Raw genomic sequence first — 18,464 nt, 5'->3', positions numbered from 1 at the left:
AAATAGAGGTCTAACCCAGTTTATGTACATGCTTTAAACATAGAGTAGTATGTTCAGTGGGGCTGTTGAGCAAATAATTGCGACTGATTGCAAAAAGAAGCATGATATTGAAGGATAGCAGCTGAGCAATCTCTGCATTAGCCTAAGCTTCCATTGAATATTAGGAAGATATATTGATTTTTGCATCATTTGATTAATTTGGCATGTGTTCTCAAATCCTGTGACAGACTTTGACAATGCAAGTTTATTTTTTCATTCACTGTCTTTTGAAATAAATTTAAAAAAGCATAAGAGCATGAAAATGTATGTGTATAATTCAGTTGAGAACAAGTTGTGTGTTGCATCTTGCTGCCCCAATGTGTGCACACTTAAAGCACAGTATGACAAAATTGTATTCCATCATCGTTCTGCCCTGCCATTAGAAACATTAAAAAACCTGAAATGCTGTAAAATGTTTGAAACACGTACGCAACTTTCATAGTAGTGGTTTTTTTTCAAAATATGTGTGGAGCTAAGAATTTCCCACACCATTGTTGATGCCCACTCAGGACTACAAAACCCACTAAATCTTTTCATGGAATACACTAGATAATCTCTCATGAGGATACAGACTGTTTATAGTGTTTATCTAAGGCTATGAGAAAACAATCCATTTGGTTCTTGTTGAAATATTTCCAGTAATCTTTATATCACTGTGATACAATAGGTCAACTGTGTCAACTTTTTTTAACGGTGGTTGAAACATATAAAACCAATGAAAGAAAAATGTAATTGCTTTTGTATCAAACGTTTCAATCGTTGTAATAATGATCCACAAATGGCAAGTCACAAATGTGGTCACTGTAATTATTAGTAAATTCCACTAGAAGTGACTTGAATTGGACAACAGACTTATTCAACTTGGTTAGAATTAGGCTAAATTTGTGGTCTGATTTAAAACAGTAAAACTTCCCAGAGACACGAAATATTGAATTTGATTTAATCCAAACCATCATCTTTTCTGCCTAAGCCAAACCAAAAACAGTGACCTAAATGCAGTTCCCTCTGCAAACTTGTGTTTTCTTGTGCAAGTTTCCTAAATGGACTTCTTTGTATTCGGCTGTCTTTGTCTTCCCTAATATTCTGACCATTCATGTGTCTCATCTGCTTGAAAGCACCACTACACTTTGATACTACCACCACCATGGTTTGCTATAGAGTGTGTATTAGTAAGTGATGAGCAGTGAGTCATATTTAAAAGGCATTGTGATTAGATTGCTGCATATACAAGCAAGTGTTATTTTCATCAGACCAGAGGACATTATTCATAACTTTCCCCTAAGAATCCTTTACATGCTGTCAAGCAAAATCCCCAATGGGCAGGCATATGCCTTTAACTCAAAAGTATTTTTTTTCCCCCAGTTCTTTCTTAAAGCTAACTGATGGAGTGCTGGATGTTTTTCTGGCTGACACAGATTAGGTCTAAAAGGGTTTTATTTCTGCTTTGAATAGTCAAATAAACCAACATGCCTTTGCCTTTGCACCCAGAGAATAACAAATAAGACCACAGGTAACCAGCAAGTTTAAATCCAGTATCTAAACAAGTTACACCTAACTGCATTTTGGAGTGCCACAGCACACTCTAAACTCTTCAAACTAAGTTTTTAAACTTGAATCATTTGTAAATATTCAAAAAGCATGCTGAAGTATGCAATTTCAACTAACTAAATGCACTAGTTTATCATCTCTATTATCCTTTAATACCCTTCTGAGAGTCATTAGTGTCAAACTTGAGTTTGTGACATGTAAAAATTCTGTACAAGTCTAGGTCCGAGTGTGAGTTTATTTCTAGGGTGAATATTTCTTTGTTCTCTCTCTTTGGTTTTCATTTTTAGAACTTGATTTGTATTAAGACAGTATGTTTGTCCAGTCAAGCTCTCTGAGCTAACAGCAATAGTCTCTTCTAAACCATCAACATGTATTTTAGACACAATCCCAGCCAGACTGTTCAAGGAGATTTTTCCATTGATCAACACTTCCATATTGGATTTGTAGGCTATGCACTACATACTTTTAAGGTTGCTGTAATTAAATATTTACTTAAAAAAGCTACTCTTGCCCCAAAACTTTTAGTAAATTATCGACCTATATCCAATCTCCCTTTTATGTCTAAAGTTTTTGAAAACATTGTTGCAGCTCAGCTTTGTGATCATTTACACAGAAATAATCTGTTTGAAGAGTTTCAGTCAGGATTCAGAGTGCATCATAGCACAGAAACAGCACTGCTGAAAGTTACCAATGATCCCCTCTTAGCCTCTGATAGCGGACTTGTGTCTGTGCTTGTCCTGTTGGATCTCAGTGCTGCATTTGATACGGTCGATCACAGTATCTTATTACAGAGACTTGAACATGTTATTGGGATTAAAGGAACTGCATTAGGCTGGTTTAAGTCATATTTATCTGATAGATTTCAGTTTGTTCTTGTAAATGAAGAATCTTCCTCACACACCAGAGTAAGTCATGGAGTTCCTCAGGGTTCTGTGCTTGGACCGATTCTTTTCACTTTATACATGCTTCCATTTGGTAACATTATTAAACAGGCATAGATTTCCATTGCTATGCTGATGATACTCAGCTGTACTTATCTATGAAACCAGATGAACCCAATAGGTTGGCCAGATTACGAACATGTCTTAAAGATATAAAGACCTGGATGACTTTTAGACAAAACTGAAGTCATTATCTTTGGACCTGAGCGCTTCAAGAATGAACTATCTAGCTATATAGTTCCTCTAGATGGCATTTTCTTGGCTTGTAGTACTACAGTGAGGAACCTTGGAGTTATTTTTCACCAGGATCCGTCCTTTAACATATAAAACAGGTTTCTAGGACTGCCTTCTTTCACCTTCGTAACAGTGTATATGGTGCTTTTCATTCACTTAAAGGGGAACTCTGGGGCATTTGAAGCGCATTTCCATTGCTAGAGGTTGTCAAATACTGATAGTAGGACACAGACAGGTGCAAATCTGCGCTCCCTGTGTGGAGATCGCGCTGTTCGCGCAGCCTGTCATGCGAGGCTAATACGTGGTGGCTAGGGGCAAGCGCTAACCCTTCCACGTAAAACAACAACTTGCACACTGCAGAAACGTCACACCACTTTATAAACCATCCGACAATAAAGTCACAAGCCTTACCATCAAAACCATATGCATGGTTCTCACATTACTGGCATGGGGACGTTACAAAACAACTTTATAAACAGCATGTAACTCACCGGTTAGTTGTACGCTCGCGCATGTGAAAGCCCAAAAGAGTCGATGGACGATAATCACATATACAAAACAATTATCTTCTCTAGAAAAACTGCGTTCAAGTATTTAAAACATTACAACAATACATGCCCAGTAATATTGTTGTTGTTTTACGTGGAAGGGTTAGCGCTTGCCCCTAGCCACCACGTATTAGCCTCGCATGACAGGCTGCGCGAACAGCGCGATCTCCTAGGGAGCGCAGATTTGCACCTGTCTGTGTCCTACTATCAGTATTTGACAACCTCTAGCAATGGAAATGCGCTTCAAATGCCCCGGAGTTCCCCTTTAATTTCCGACTTATCCAAAATGCTGCAGTCAGAGTTCTGATGAGAAGAAGCAGGAGAGATTATATTTATCCAGTTTTAGCTTCTTTTCATTGGCTCCCTGTTAAATTTCCAAAAACAATTTGAAATTTTTCTCCTCGCATATAAAGCTCTTAATGACCAAACTCCATCATAACTTAAAGATCGCAAATTGCTTTATTTTCCAAACAGAGCACTTTGCTCTCAGACTGCAGGTTTAATTGGGGTTCCTAAAAGTAGAATGGGAGGCAGAGCCTCTGTGGAACCAGCTGCCAGTACATGTCCGGGAAGCAGACACCCTCCCATCATGATGCATCTTTCCTCACATCTACTCTTCATGTACATATGACATATATTGTTATCATTAACTTGCGTTTCTCTTTCTCAGCAAGTATCCCTGGCATGGTGTTATGTGCTTGTTGTGCCATCTTTCATGTCCTCTCAAACCCCAGCTGGTTGAATCAGATGACCACCCTTCCTGAGTCTTGTTCTTTCCGAGGTTTCTTCCTTTTAAGAGAGAGGTCTTTTTTTTTTTTTTTTCGACCGTTGCCTTGTACATGATCAGGGTGGTGGATTGGCTTGAAGAGAAGTTTTGGTGAAATCTGCTGGTTTCCTTAGAGGCAACTTTTTTTCATTGGTTCTGTTTGAATTGGACTAATTTGGAATTTATTGAATTGGATTTGATTGGATTATGATCAACTGGATCGTAATTTGGGCTGAATTGGACTGCATCTTTGAAGTGCCTTGAGATGACATTTGCTGTGATTTGGCACCATATAAATAAAATGGAAATGAATTGAATTAGAAAATGGAGCTCACAAGAGGCTTTCCATGTCCATAAGAGTGACAATGCATTATGTGTTCAATGATCAGCATGAATAATAGCAGATCAGGAAAGAAGTGGAGAATGCCACGTAAAGGCAAAATTACAAGCAAAATAGATGAATACATTAAAATACATACAGATCACACAGTTATACTGCTCTAAGAGTTGGATTTTTGCTGATTAAAGTATCACGTTAATGAGATTACAGACAGACTTCGCAATGGGATTACATTCGGAATGCAGCCTCGGTGGAGATGCAGGCCATGTTTTCGTCATCAGCACGGTACAACCTACCTTTACTCTTATGCCTCTTGCTTTATCCCGCCCTCATCTCTCTGTAACACATTGATACTTTCTTCTTTCAAAATCAGTTTCATTTTAAATTATAAAAAAATAACCGAACAAGTTTTACAACAGCTTTAGCTTTGACTACACCATAAATTCATGGATCTTTAAGACTCGTAAGTATCTTTAAATAATCCGTTCAGCAGCACATCAATCAAAACAGTAGTCAAGCTAGGTTGAGACTGCACAGTATTTCCACGTCAGTGTGTTTACCAGAACCAGATTGACAGCTACAGGAAGTTGTTCAATTTATTCACTTATGGGGAATTTTTCAAGATTGAATAAATAACTACTTTTTGGAAATAGTACGTTATCACACAGTGGAATGTTCGAAATTTTTAAATTATCTGACTGTTACAGTGAATTGAATTTTGGTCTTCTTCATTCACTGTTGGCCGGCTAGCGTGCTAGCTTGTCGTGCAAGGCTAGCATCATCTACACCAGGACTCCATTTTTAAGATAGAAGCCACACAAAGGTAATACATCTCTTTATTCTGTACTAGTGCGAAGATGTATTTATAGATAAGATTCTGTTCTATGATATAAAAGGGATGCATAAACGTATATAAGTGTAGACTTTGAAGACATGTTTGCTACACGCTAGCTAGTTGAGGTAGATGGTTAGCTATCAGGGTTCTGGGCAGGTAATTTGTAACTAATTGGCAAGTAAAGAGACCTGTTTAAATACATTTAATAGTATTCACGAGATATATTCTGCAATTTCAGTGTTGCCAAGATGACTGTCAGCAGTTTCTCCATCTCACAATGTTGGTGGATATGTCATACTAGCTTCACAGTGTCGTCAACGCCTCTGTCTTGATCTAATTAGCTAGCTCCCTTTCTTACCAAACAGCTAAAAGTGTCAAACTTATAATTCTTAGGGTTTTGCATGGCTGTGTTATGTTGCACTAGCACGACGTGCATTTGAGGTTTCGTAATAGCTATACACTGCATGTGATGAATTGTTACTGAAGTTGTTTTAAACTGCCTCGTTCTGCTAATTTTACAAGTTACAAAGCTTCCGTAGAAATGTGATAATGAGCCTGTCATGATCAGTAAGTGAAACGAACAAGCTGTCTTTGACATCTGAGATCAAGGAAGGAAGCCCAGAGTTTACTGTGAAACGTGCTGGAACGAATTTCATTCACAAATTCAGAATGAGATGAGGTGGAGAGATGAATTGCCACAGACCTAAAGAACAGGTCATTTTTAGCCTAAATGACTTTTAACTGTAATGTCAATGGAGGATTAAAAGTCGATTTTATTTATTCACGCTAAAATACAATTCTGAAACTTAAACAATATTGTCTAATGAAATGATAAACTCCCACGTCTCTGTCTGCAATCACTAAGACAAGCTAAGCAAAGGCACAGTTGCAGGGGAATGGAAGAAATGTTGAGTACTTACAGGGAAACGGTTCTTTGAATGATAAAGATGAAACATCTGACACAACAGACCCGACCACAAGTTACTCAGTCCTTCCCATAATTACTGACTGTCTTGAATTGTAAGAACCGATACATTGCCTGACATGCACAAAGTCACCAAAAAAAAAAAAAAAAAAAAAGTCACCAACTAAATTGAACAAATAAGAAAGAGCATCGGAAAAGTACTGCAGTGAAATATATTTCAGTTGTCAATGTGTTATTTTACTGGAACTGATGTAGAAAGAACCAAGTTGGAAGACATATCCTGTGATGGTGAGGAAAAAATAAAAAAGTGAATCTGTTTCAGAGGGGTCAAGGAAAGGAAACAAGTCAGGAAACTACGGAGGTTGGGTTCAGAACTGTTAGCGGTGAACCATCTTCAAGGAATAAATGCTGGCAAAAGAAAATCTTGAATGATCACTTACATGTCTGGTGAAGTCAAGTTGAAGAAAATCCAAAGTAGAACTAAGGGCAATTTTTAAAAATGAAAGTAAGAGCATTTCTAGACATGCAACATGAAGAGAACTCAAGATATTGGGACTAAACAGTTATGTAGCCTTAAGAAAACCACTTATCAGTGAGTATAATAAAATAAATTTCTTAAATTTGAGAGGGAGCATTAACATTGCAATCTGGATTAATGGATAAGGGTCGGGTTGTCTGATGAGTCCACATATATTCTGTGATGTGTGTGATGGGTGCATCAGGACAAGAAGAACGATGGATGAAGTGTCGGTCACATGCCAGAAGCCTAAGGTCTGCGGGGGCTGTATTATGATGCCAGATGTCTTAAAATGGTTAAAATGGTGAGAGCACTGCAACATAAGAATTTCCCGCAAGGGATTAATAAAGTTATTCTGATTCTGATTCTGATTCTAGGTTCAGCATTTTTATGCGGCAAAACAAAAAGTAAAAGTTGCGCTGATTATCCGAATATAGTCAAGTCAAATTTATTTGAATAGCACATATCGTGTACAAAACAATTGAAAGTGCTTTACATAAAATAAAAGCATTGCAGCAGGGAGTGTAAGAAGCATTAAAAATACATAAAAGAATATAAAGAGAAACAAATAAAATAACTAAAATGATTAAAAACAAGCAACATTCTGGATAGATTAAGATACCGTGCAGATTTCATGCATGATTAAAGAAACGTTTTTAACTTTGATTTAAAAGTGTTTCCATTTGGTGAAAGTTTAATCTCCACTGGCAGTTTGTTCCACTTGTTTGCAGCATAACAGCTAAATGCTGCTTCTCCATGTTTAGTCTGGACTATGGACTTGACCAGCTGACCTGAGTGTACTGAATGACAACCTTCTTTTCCCCACATTAGATTTTTCTTTTCCCTTTACACGCAGTAATACATGGCCTATTATAGTCCAAACCATTTTAATGGCCATCTTAATGTTCTTGCTGTCATATTTGATTTAATTGAGCTACATCAACATTTAATTTCCCTCTGGGATAAATAAAGTATTTTTGAATTGAATTTGAATTTGAATATGTTATCTCCCCTCACCTGCTAAATAGTTAGGTGTGCAGCTTCAGGGACAGTACTGACAGGTGATCACATCAGATAGCTGTCTTCACCTCAGTGTGCTGCTGAAGCAGCTCACTGCAACCACTTAACTTTCAAAGGTGTTTCGAAAACTGGTGGTCTGATCTGGTTTAGTCAAAAACCTTGTATGTAGGCAACTGGTTCTGGTTTAGATTATGTAATCAACTCCATACCACATTCTGACACCTCTGCTCTTCAATAAAGTCGAGAGTAATTGTACATTTATGTCAAACATGTGAAAGGGGCCTTTTTGCAAGTTTGCACTGGCAATATTTATCTGCCATTTCTCGTTGCCCTTTCTGGAAAGGGGAATGTGGTGCATATTCTGCTATCAGACCATGGAGCTCAACCAGACATTGCAAACCAAAAACTCTAGATTTACAGTCCACATATAAACTTTACAATTGGAGTCTGTGAAAATATTCACCCTGAAAGACATTTCATTTCGTTTCACTCTCCAAAATTGTATTTGTTCGGGGCAATAAAGGCAAACACAGACTCTGTGATTATTAAACTACGCTTTTTCGTGTGTACAGCATCTGGATTCACCAGGCTCAAATCAAAGAGAATTGTTTAGGCAAGCTGAGACATCATTTTCAGTTAAGACCTTTAAACCATTGAGAATCTTTGCGATGTGCTGGTGAGGGTTTTCTGTAGCTGTCTGACTCTTTCTGTTATCAATACAATATTGATTCTGGATAAAAGGATTGTTGTGACATCGCAAAAGCTTATTGACACAATGCCATGGTGAATGCATTCCATCATTTCAGCTACTCCAAGCAAACTACTCCATAGGTAGTAGTTTGCTTGTTTTTTTTTTTTCAGATGCTTACTGCATGTTGAATTATAAAATGAAACAACCTTTTTTTTTGTTGTAAGAATATTTTTTGTAAAATAAGTATTCTTGTTGAACTACAGAAGCCCAGAGCGGACGTGGTACGTATAAACTTTTTTTTGATTGTTTTCTCGAGATAACGAGATAATTATGTTGTTATCTCTAGAAAACAATGATCGAGTTAATTTACCGATGGTTTTCGAGGCCACTTTTTCTCCCCAGTCTGCCCCTGTTTGTATGTGTTTATATGTATTTCTGGCAAAGGTGTGCCCATTTTTACCCCCCTTTCATTGCAAACTGAATAAAGTAGCCTATGAATCAAACATGGAATGTGGGGCATTTGTGTAACAATTCTGCTTGTGAAAATGCACAAAGCAAATCCCGCTGGTGTGACAATTATTTCGTTTTCTCGAGATAACGAGTTATTTATCTCGTTATCGCGAGAAAACGATAACGGCACCTCTTGTGCATCATCCGGTAACCATGGAGACTGCCTGGTCCCCTCAGCTGGTCACTGATGAAGTTGACTATATCAGCAGGATCACTGAGGTGTAAACGCCTATTGAGCTGCAGTCGAGCCAGACGTCTCCTTAAATGACGCGGGCTGATATGAAAGTTATCTCTACAAGACGAACAAATTGCAATTTCAGCTGTTAGACCTCGACAGAAGTGAAATCTGATGCGTTGATCTAAAATCTGACATTTTCAGCTTGAGTCCGTTGTTGGAAAGGCTTTAAGAACACTGAGAAACTGATCATGAGCATTCAAGAAAATATCGTCATCTCGTGATCTTGAAAACCATCGGAAAATGAACTCGTTATCTCGAGAAAACGACATAATTATCTCGAGAAAACTATCAAAAAAAAGTTTATACGCACCACGTCCGCTCTGGGCTTCCGTATTGAACTACTACTATGAAAGGATTTTTTTATGTACTGATATTAAGTATAAAAACATGTTATATATGCTGCGTAGAAATGTCAAACTTTGATGAATTGTTGGCTGCATTGTTCAAACCCTTCATTCATACTCTATGGGGTTGAGGTTGGGTGATTAAGGTAGGCATGACATGAATGATGTCATATCATCCATCTCAATCTTCTCTAAGTGGTTTTTGCTTAGTCAAGAGTTCAGATTTGGCATCAGTATCTTGCTAGAGTGAAACTGCAAGACAGCGATGGCCATGTTGTTTCAATATCACCAACTTTTCTGGAGTTAAACACTCCCAAACCACAGCTGACCGTCATCTGTGCATCACAATGTGGGTTACACACAGGAACCTTAATCTCACTGTAACAGTTCATATTTTCCTTTCCAAAATGCAAATTTAAAAAAGCTCAAACACATTGCATTGGACGAGTGGCGTGTACAAGATGTTTCGAGGCTGCTATTGTTGCCCGAGGCTCTGCAAGCAAATACGAGATAAAGGAGCCAGTAATCATGTACAGGATACATTCTATGGAAATGACCAGGAATGAAAAAAGGAAGTTTTTTACTGAACACACTGTTTTAACACTATGTTATGTAGAGGGTGGGCAGTATTGTCCATTATGTACATGGACTTGTACAGGATTCTTCTTTGAACAATCACTGCAGGGTCTCCAGTCCCCAGCACATCTTCAGCCTTGTTTATCAGTACTTAAGAAATCCAGTTTGTTCTGTCCCTTCTTGGAAATGGCTCATCTCTTTTGTTTGTATTCAAGATGAGGTAATTGTTTCTGGACCATGCCACAAAATTGCTGACCACTTCCCGTACTCAGCCTCTTGTCCATCACTGATACCGCCAACGACTGCCAGACAAAAGAACAGAGGAATTCGGCTGTAATTATATTTATATTGTCTTGGTCTGACTAAAGGCCTCAGTATGCTTCTTCGTCGCTATCCGTCAATCCGCCTCCGTAGTCAAGGAGAGGCTCTCCGTCCTTTCGAAGTTCTCCGTCGGGCTGTCGGATACGCAAGGCAATTCACCTCCCGATCAGTAGGCGTCGCTACGTTAAACGACCCAATCTCGCGAAGTCTATGGTGAACGTCGTTGATTGATTGTTTACCTTCCGGCTCCGTTCCACTCCTCACAGTGAACGATGGCGCGCGCGAGATAAAGACTGTTGTTGGAGTTGGAGCTTATTGATTTTGAAATGCAAATAATTTTGACCAAATGTTGACCGGCACACAGTAAACTCTTTCAAAAATGGCGGTGTTGTTGTTCTGAGAGGAAGGAGCTTAACCGGAAAAGTGATTCCAGAAATGATGTTGTTAGCCGACCAATCACAACCCTTGCGATCTCCGCGAGTCTCCGTCTCCTCAACGGATAAATAGGAATGTTGGCCGACGCACGCAAGCGACGGAGAGCATCTCCGTAGGCGACCATAAATCAGCCTTTACACAATGTTCTTCATGTCATCATTATTATTATTATTATTATTACCCTTCTTTAATTCTTCTTCTTCTTAATTGCAGTCATCATTTATTTCGTAACAAATAGATGTTTTTTGCTGTTGCTGTTTGTGTCATTAGAAAAAAGTCCATTAGCCTTCCAGGCCTGTACAGTTGGAAAGGAAGCGCTGCCACTGAGCGCTTTGCAGCTGTATTCTGTTAGAGAACATTGCATCATGAAGTTGTCAGTTTGAAGTCTGTCAGTGTGTCCTTACTTTTATTGCCTTTACCTTTTTCATATTGTTAACCGATTATTGTTTTGAATGGACTTAGTGAATTTAATAGAAAATGGCCCAGGTCACCCAGTCCTTTTACTCGTAAATCTTATTTCTGAATAAGAGTCTTATCGGCTACGACTTTGATGACACTAGAAAAAAGGTTAATCTAACCATTTTGAACTGTTCTGCTTGTCAAACATGAACACCGTGTCAATCTGATTCTGTTTGGTTTTCCATATTTGTTTAAGGCATTATCAAGATGGACAAGGAAATGTGCTGTTTAGTTCTTAGGTCCTGTGTGCATTTTCAGTGTGAGAATTCCCAGACTTTGACTTAAAGCTTGATGTCTTTAATTTTGATATACATTAAACTTCGGATTTACGTCACATTTTCATTTTTAGACCTTAGATGAAATTGGTGTTTAACCATCTCATGTAAAGGATTTTACCTTTAACTACTCCTGGTGTTTTTTGAGCCTACATACTGTATTTGTGTCATTAGAAACACTCGGGTTATATTCAGTGCACGTAGATCTTTAACAGGACTCACATTAGCTCTTAGTGTTGTTGGATGTTCTATTTGATCCAGGTGTTTTTTTTTTTAATGCTCAAATTCACACTGACTATTTGACAAGAAGAGCGATTTTAAAACATTTAACGAACCACCTGGCATCTGGAAACACTTTAGATTATTTGAACTGCAAAAAAAAAAACGTGATATGAAAAATCTGCTATGCAAAAAATGAAATTCTTTTGATATGCAACTAATATCAGGAAGTACTTTAGCTGTTTTTAACCTAAAGCCAGCCTGACTAACCAGCCAACCATTGTGGAGGTGCTGTAGCATTGCTCTCTAACTCTGTGAAAACTCGCTAAGCAAAGAGTAACCATCACATGAAAGATGCCTCAAATCTACGATATGTACAGTACTATGGTGGCTCATTGAATGACTGGTTTTGATCTGACTGCTTGTATTTATGAATGAAAAGGTAATTACGCACAGTTATATAGTAATTAGAAGATGAAATATATTGAGACAAATTTAGATGCATTGCTAGATATTTCAGCTCAGCTCATACTGACATCTTCTGTTTTATTCTTTTCAGGCAGAAAGGCAGCATGGTGGACAAGAATATTTACATCGTGCAGGGTGAAATTACCACTGTCGTTGGAGCTATAAAGAGGAACTCCAGATGGAACACCCATACTTCACTGGTATGCTGTTTTTACTGATTTTTAACTTTGTTAAAGGGATAGTTCGCCTCTTTTGACATGAAGCCGTATGACATCCCATATCAGCAACATCATTTATGAACATCTTCTTACCCCCTGTGCGTCCTGTGAGCAGAGTTCCAGCCTCATTTTGGTGTTGATGAAAGTAGTCCGGCTAGTTGGCTGGGGTTTAAAAAATAAAGTGTTTTGCTTCTCAAAACAATATGCGTTCAAAAGAGTAATACATTTGCATCACAAAATCGTTCATCCAGAAAAAGTCAGACCTCACAATCGCTTGGCCCTATTTTCTCTCCCTTCGTATCACTGCGTTCAGCCACCTGCCGATAGCTGCGCCTGTTACGGTGTTTGCTGCTCGGAAGCAGGGGACTGCTCGCTCTGCACTTCGGTCTGCACGGTCTACACAGCAGGCAGTGATACGAAGGGAGGAGAGAAAATTGCGCCAAGTGATTGTGAGGTCTGACTTTTTCTGGATGAACGATTTTGTGATGCAAATGTATTACTCTTTTGAACGCATATTGTTTTGAGAAGCAAAACGCTTTATTTTTTAAGCCCCAGCCAACTAGCCGGACTACCTTCATCAACGCCAAAACGAGGCTGGAACTCTGCTCACAGGACACAGCAGGGGGTAAGAAGATGTTCATAAATGATGTTGCTGATATGGGATGTCATACAGCTTCATGTCAAAAGAGGCGAACTATCCCTTTAAGATTAGATTCACAAATATTAGGTAAATAACTCATGACTACAACTATCAAATGAATTGTAATGCATATTGATATATTGTGTCTCTGATAGCCTTCTGTGCACCCATCATATTCTTTTTCTGGTGTTTTCTGCCTAGGATGAAGAACAGGACCCATTACTCAACAGCTTCAGCCAACTTAAGGAAATACTCAATAACATAAAAGGTATGTTGGGCGGGGAGGTAATACACTTCTGTACTTGTTGGGATCACTACCAGTTTAGATGATTTCTCGTCCAACACCATTCATCAAAGCTGGTCATCTGTTTTCAAGGTGAAACTATCAGCACAAGCTAACACACAACTACTGTTTATTTAGATAATACATACTAACAGCTTACCTGTCCAGGTGAAGAACAGGAAGTTCATGTACAGGTGTTACTGGACACAACACTAAGTACACTCAGGGGATTTTTTTACACTCTTACATTGTTGTATTTTTTAGGTCACTGTGCATTCTAGACAGTTGTTGCTATTGTTGGAATAGATTCCAAGGGATATGCATTCGTTTAAAGATCAAGCAACAGGAGCATCCCTCCTAAAAGACCTTAAGTTGTCCGAAATCTCCTTTCAAAAAATTTCAAAGGCACAAAAACATAGTTGAGAGGAGGTACAGAAGAGCAGTTTGCTCTAAGAACAGTTAAATTACAACATGCTGACTGTGGAACCTTTTCCCAGTGATTCTCAAAAATGAGTTCCCTCGCCTGAAATCAAGATTTACTCTGTTGCTGTTCATTAACGATTAATCGCTTTCAAGATTCAAGAAAAAGAACACCAAAAAACAAAACCCACCATAACATATTATTTGTATAAACCTCAGCGAGTCAGCACTTTTATCGCACTGGATGCTATTCTTTGTCTGTTCAGGAAGGGGCTGTTTATTCACACCCGTCAATAATACTTTCCAACTTCATCGGGTCTTTTTTCAGGAGATCTGTAAGAAATCCCAGGGTTTAACAGTATTACTGTCAGTCAATTTCATTCAAATGCACGAGGCCTGTTTTTCTCCACAGTGCATTTGCTATGATTCTCGGTAACAAGTGGTCGCACAGTGTTAAGAAAAAGCAAATGCTTCACTGAGCTTTTTGTAGAACAAGTGCAGATAAAAATCTATGAGAGTCCGAGGGAGCTTTTTCTGTAACTTTCCCCTTTGTTTTCTTTTCTTTTCTTCTTTGCTCTGTTTTCTTACTTTTCCTACAACTTTGCAAATGACACATTGGGCCTCATGCAAGAACATTTTCGTATTTTTATTCTACATTTCTCTCACTTTTTTCGTAAGAAGGTCTTGTACGAACACGCCACGTCAGATTCAACAAGCGCTCTTAACTTGGGAAAAAGTGTGTAAACGACTTGCGTAAATGATGAATCACAGCTGTGTGTATCTAAGTTCACGTGCACGAGGATAGTAGATTTGCATACTCCACGCCCAAAATGATACCATATAAGGCAGTGCTTCCTCGCTCCTGTGCCAGGAAGTGTTGAGTCATGAGAATGGCATCAAGGAGCAAAAAGAACAACTTTACAGGCTCTGAGACTGAAGTTCTGCTTTCAGAGATCCAAAAAGGAAAATCTGTCATTTTTAGCAGCGTCAGCAGTGGAATTACGGGACCTGATAAAGGGTAGAAATGGGAAGCAATTAGGAGTGCTGTTAATAACATGTCACCGAAATAAAAAAATAAATGGTTTGATATGAAAATGGCTTAAAAAAAATAACGTCTCGCCATGGCCAGGCGCTCGATGACTGCAACTAAAGCCGTGCAATCAGTTGTTGCCTCATCATGATGGCACTTTGATGGGGTGGTCCATGAGGGGGGTCTTCTGGCACCACGCCTTCTGGTCTGCCTGGGCTGGTTCAGGTGGAGACCCTCGTTCATGGCAATATTGCGCCATGAACGAGGAATCGAGACACACCCACCTGGCCTTCAGCTCAGTGCGCTCCACGACAGCACGGGTGTTTTGATGCGTATATGTGTGCAGTCTATTGCTCCGATTATGTTTGGCAGTCCAGCCACAGCATGAAAGTCCCTTTTAATTTGTACTTGTTGGACAGCGGTGTATGGGAATTTGATGTACCATGGGTGATAAACTGATGAGAGCTTTGATGACCAAGGGGAGCGCACGACTCACAGAGGACTGGGACACCCCCGATCTGTCTCCAATCTCCCTCTGAAAGGTTCCAGTGGCCAAAAATCCAAGGGTGGTGAGGACCTGGACGCGTGGTGGAATTGGGTTTGATCGGCGTGTTTTTCTCTGGAGTCGTGGCTCTAGCAAGCTGCATATTTGTAGCAGCACAGTTCTTGGGAATCTTAATCGCGATGTCAGCCATTTGTCTGTCTCCACACGGTCTCTTCCAAGAGCCTGACGCGCTAAGGCATCCAAAAGTAGCAAGACAGCCGCTGCGTTTCCCGTTACAGATTCAAATTAACCTTCAATTAGTGCACAATTTAAGTCAAACAGAATAATGTCAGCATAATTATGGGGTATAATGTATATTTATTTATGTTTTCTTCAAAGTAATTAAATATACAATCCATTAGTCAAGCAAACGTGATTTGAATAACAGCGGACTATTTTACGAAACTCCTACGACAGCTCTGGATCACTCGTAAATTCTGTTCGTACCTGAAAGAAAACGTAAAATACGAAAAGATTGGTGAATGCGCAAATTCTCTTAAATCACTCGTACGCACGACTTAAGAACAAATCCAGTGTTTCCCACACATAGACTAATTTGTGGCGGTGCGCCACAGATTCAACACCGGCCGCCACATATTGCGTTTCGTTATTATTATTTTAATTTAACGCTATTTAAAAAATACTCGTATTCGTTCAGCTGCATTTCCTTAACCTGCTCTCCCTCAGTCTCTCTGTCCCTTGCGTCTCTCTCGCATAGCCTACACACACACACAGCCCCTCCCCTCCGTGCTTCCCTGGAAGCTTGCTAGCTTCAGCGTCGCGTTAGATTAGCTCTGGCTCAACCGAAAGAAGTCGGCTGGCGAAATTCACGAAAGGTTGGTATCACGTGCACCTTTATAAAATCACACATTAAAAAGTCCTATAAAAATATTTTATATTTTGAATACAATGTTGTCCCGTCCCGACCCATAGCAAACAAGCGATTACGCCTTCTTTATAAAGTTAACTAGTCACAAGTTTGTCGTAAAAATAAATAAATAAATAATGTAGTTGGGTTGTCGAGGTCAAAACACTAGCAGCTGTGAATCAAATAAAGTAGTTTTTTTAAACTCTTACACTGAATGTTTGCTGCTTCAATCCAGATGAGTATTGAAAAATATTTGCCGCGATTGAAAGAGAGACGTGCGTGTTGAGGATGAGGAGCAGCCTGAACCGGAGGTATCAGTCTGAAACAGCTGAACAGTCCCACCAGTGTAATTAGCTATGTTAATCATTTGTTTACAATGAAGATGTGAAAATCTGCAGATAAGCCGCACCTGTGTCACCCACCGTGACACAGGTGTCACACATCCTTACGTCCCCCATAATTTTCCTTGATGGAGAAATTATCCAGGTTCTTAACTCCCAATGTGACATATAGCCTATGTCACATTACAGATCTCTGACAGTGGGGGGTGGTATTCTGGAAAAAAATTCTGAAATGGGTTCTATGTGGTCTATTTAGTCTGTGTTATAACCCCTTTAATTTTCATTTAAGTAGAAATGGGTCTGGGCTCTTATGGGTTAATACAATAAAGTTCTGTGTGAGCAATTATTAATGAAGGAATTATTTTGAAGAATTTTTATTTCCCCCCCCCCCCCCCCGTGGCCCACCACCACACATTGCCTTCACATCTGTGGGAAACACTGAAATCTGTGCGTACGAACAGTTCTTGCATGAGGCCCATTGTTCTGAAGCTGAATGCTGAGTACATGTTGAATATTGGTGGTATTACTGTCTGGTGCTGATATGGCTCTTTATAGTAAATTTTCAGCTAATTTTTAAAGCTTTTTTTTCTTTTTCGAGGTACTGTCTGGGAATTTTCTAGGAATTTGGAATAATGCCGGCGAGTGATTAGCATCTAAAAGAAAAAAGAAATGTTTCTGAAATTGCTTGCAAGGCTTCCTTATCCCCAAGTGCTTCATAAACTCAATAATAGAAACAAGTATATGACTGTGGTGGGCCAATGGCTTGCAGATATTGCAGATTTCGCAGATTTCTTTAGCTCATGTTTAGGTTAAAAGAATGAGCCTCAGTGGGATTCAGCAACAGAATCGGTGTACCACTTTAGGCCATATTGTGATGACCAGAAATATCAGCAGTGTGTGCAGATGATTTTCAGAGCCAATAAATAAATATTTTGATAACTGACTGATATGTTCAGTCTTGTATGTTTCTATATTTTCTGCATTTTGTGTGATCTGGAACTATTAAAATGCTTAGATTATTTAATCTCCCTCAGGTGATCCAGTTTCTCTATTTGAGGTCATTTCTAAGTGGTGCAAAGCCGTTGTGAATACCCCTATTATCTGATTCCATTAGCTGCAGGTTTGCAGTTAGAATACTGAATATGAACATGATAAATCATGATAAAGCTAGAAAGTAAAAAGGGCAATCATACTATCACTGTGTGGTTACTGATCACTGGTGAGTTTGAGTGTCTGAACAATGGTGCTTTTTGGCCATTTTTGACCCCCCCCCCCCCCCCCTTCCCCCCCTCCTCTAAGATCCAAGCTGGCTCTCAGGGCAATCCTACATTCCTTTGCAATGAGAATCCTGGCAGCTCTCAAAGCTCTACAACTCCACTTGTAGAAGATGTGAGCAATGGGAAAGATGCAACACATGGAGCTGCATTGTAGTAAGCCCCCACTGCTGCAGCCTTCCTCCAGGGAATTCCTCTGCCACTGCGAGATGGACAGGCGCTGCTGGCTGTAGAAGAATCCAGCATACTCGTTAACCCTTCTCTTTCCTTTTCCTCTCCCTTGAAGCATTTCTCTTTGGCTATCAAATCATAAAAAAAACATATATCTCTGATCCCATTACTGTATTTAACCAGAATGGAAATTGATTTTGGTATTTTTTTTTTAAGGACGTTTACACAAAATAAACAAGCATTTTAAAGGCCGTGTTCCGTCCTTGAGCCAAAATCTCCTGTTCATCCAGCCCCTTAAAGGTTGCGTTTATGAGCTCATAAGAAGCTAAATGGAGATCAAACAACCACAGTAGAGGTGAATTCTATCCTTGATAGGCTGATCAATTTGTTTTGTTTCCCAGTACTATAACAAACTAATAGATCTCT

General features: G+C 39.2%; 1 protein-coding gene across 5 annotated transcripts in view; it reads left to right on the top strand.

Moving 5' to 3' along the window:
* The first annotated feature begins 4,953 nt into the window (after positions 1–4,953).
* gbf1 (golgi brefeldin A resistant guanine nucleotide exchange factor 1) overlaps positions 4,954–18,464 on the top strand; it is a 104,563-nt gene continuing 91,052 nt past the window's right edge. For 4 of the 5 annotated variants that reach the window (XM_075481982.1, XM_075481964.1, XM_075481945.1 and 1 more), the window contains exons 1-4: positions 4,954–5,239; positions 6,899–6,997; positions 12,341–12,449; positions 13,309–13,375. In XM_075481982.1, the coding sequence (XP_075338097.1) occupies positions 6,912–6,997; positions 12,341–12,449; positions 13,309–13,375 (262 nt within the window). In that variant the 5' untranslated portion in view covers positions 4,954–5,239; positions 6,899–6,911. The remainder of the gene's footprint in view (positions 5,240–6,898; positions 6,998–12,340; positions 12,450–13,308; positions 13,376–18,464) is intronic. The other variant, XM_075481972.1, reaches the window with a different exon arrangement.

Source organism: Odontesthes bonariensis, chromosome 2 (assembly GCF_027942865.1).
Source record: "Odontesthes bonariensis isolate fOdoBon6 chromosome 2, fOdoBon6.hap1, whole genome shotgun sequence".
Lineage (NCBI taxonomy): Eukaryota > Metazoa > Chordata > Actinopteri > Atheriniformes > Atherinopsidae > Odontesthes > Odontesthes bonariensis.
The sequence above is the reverse complement of the archived record's forward strand: the minus strand, read 5'-3'. Positions and strand labels throughout refer to the sequence as shown.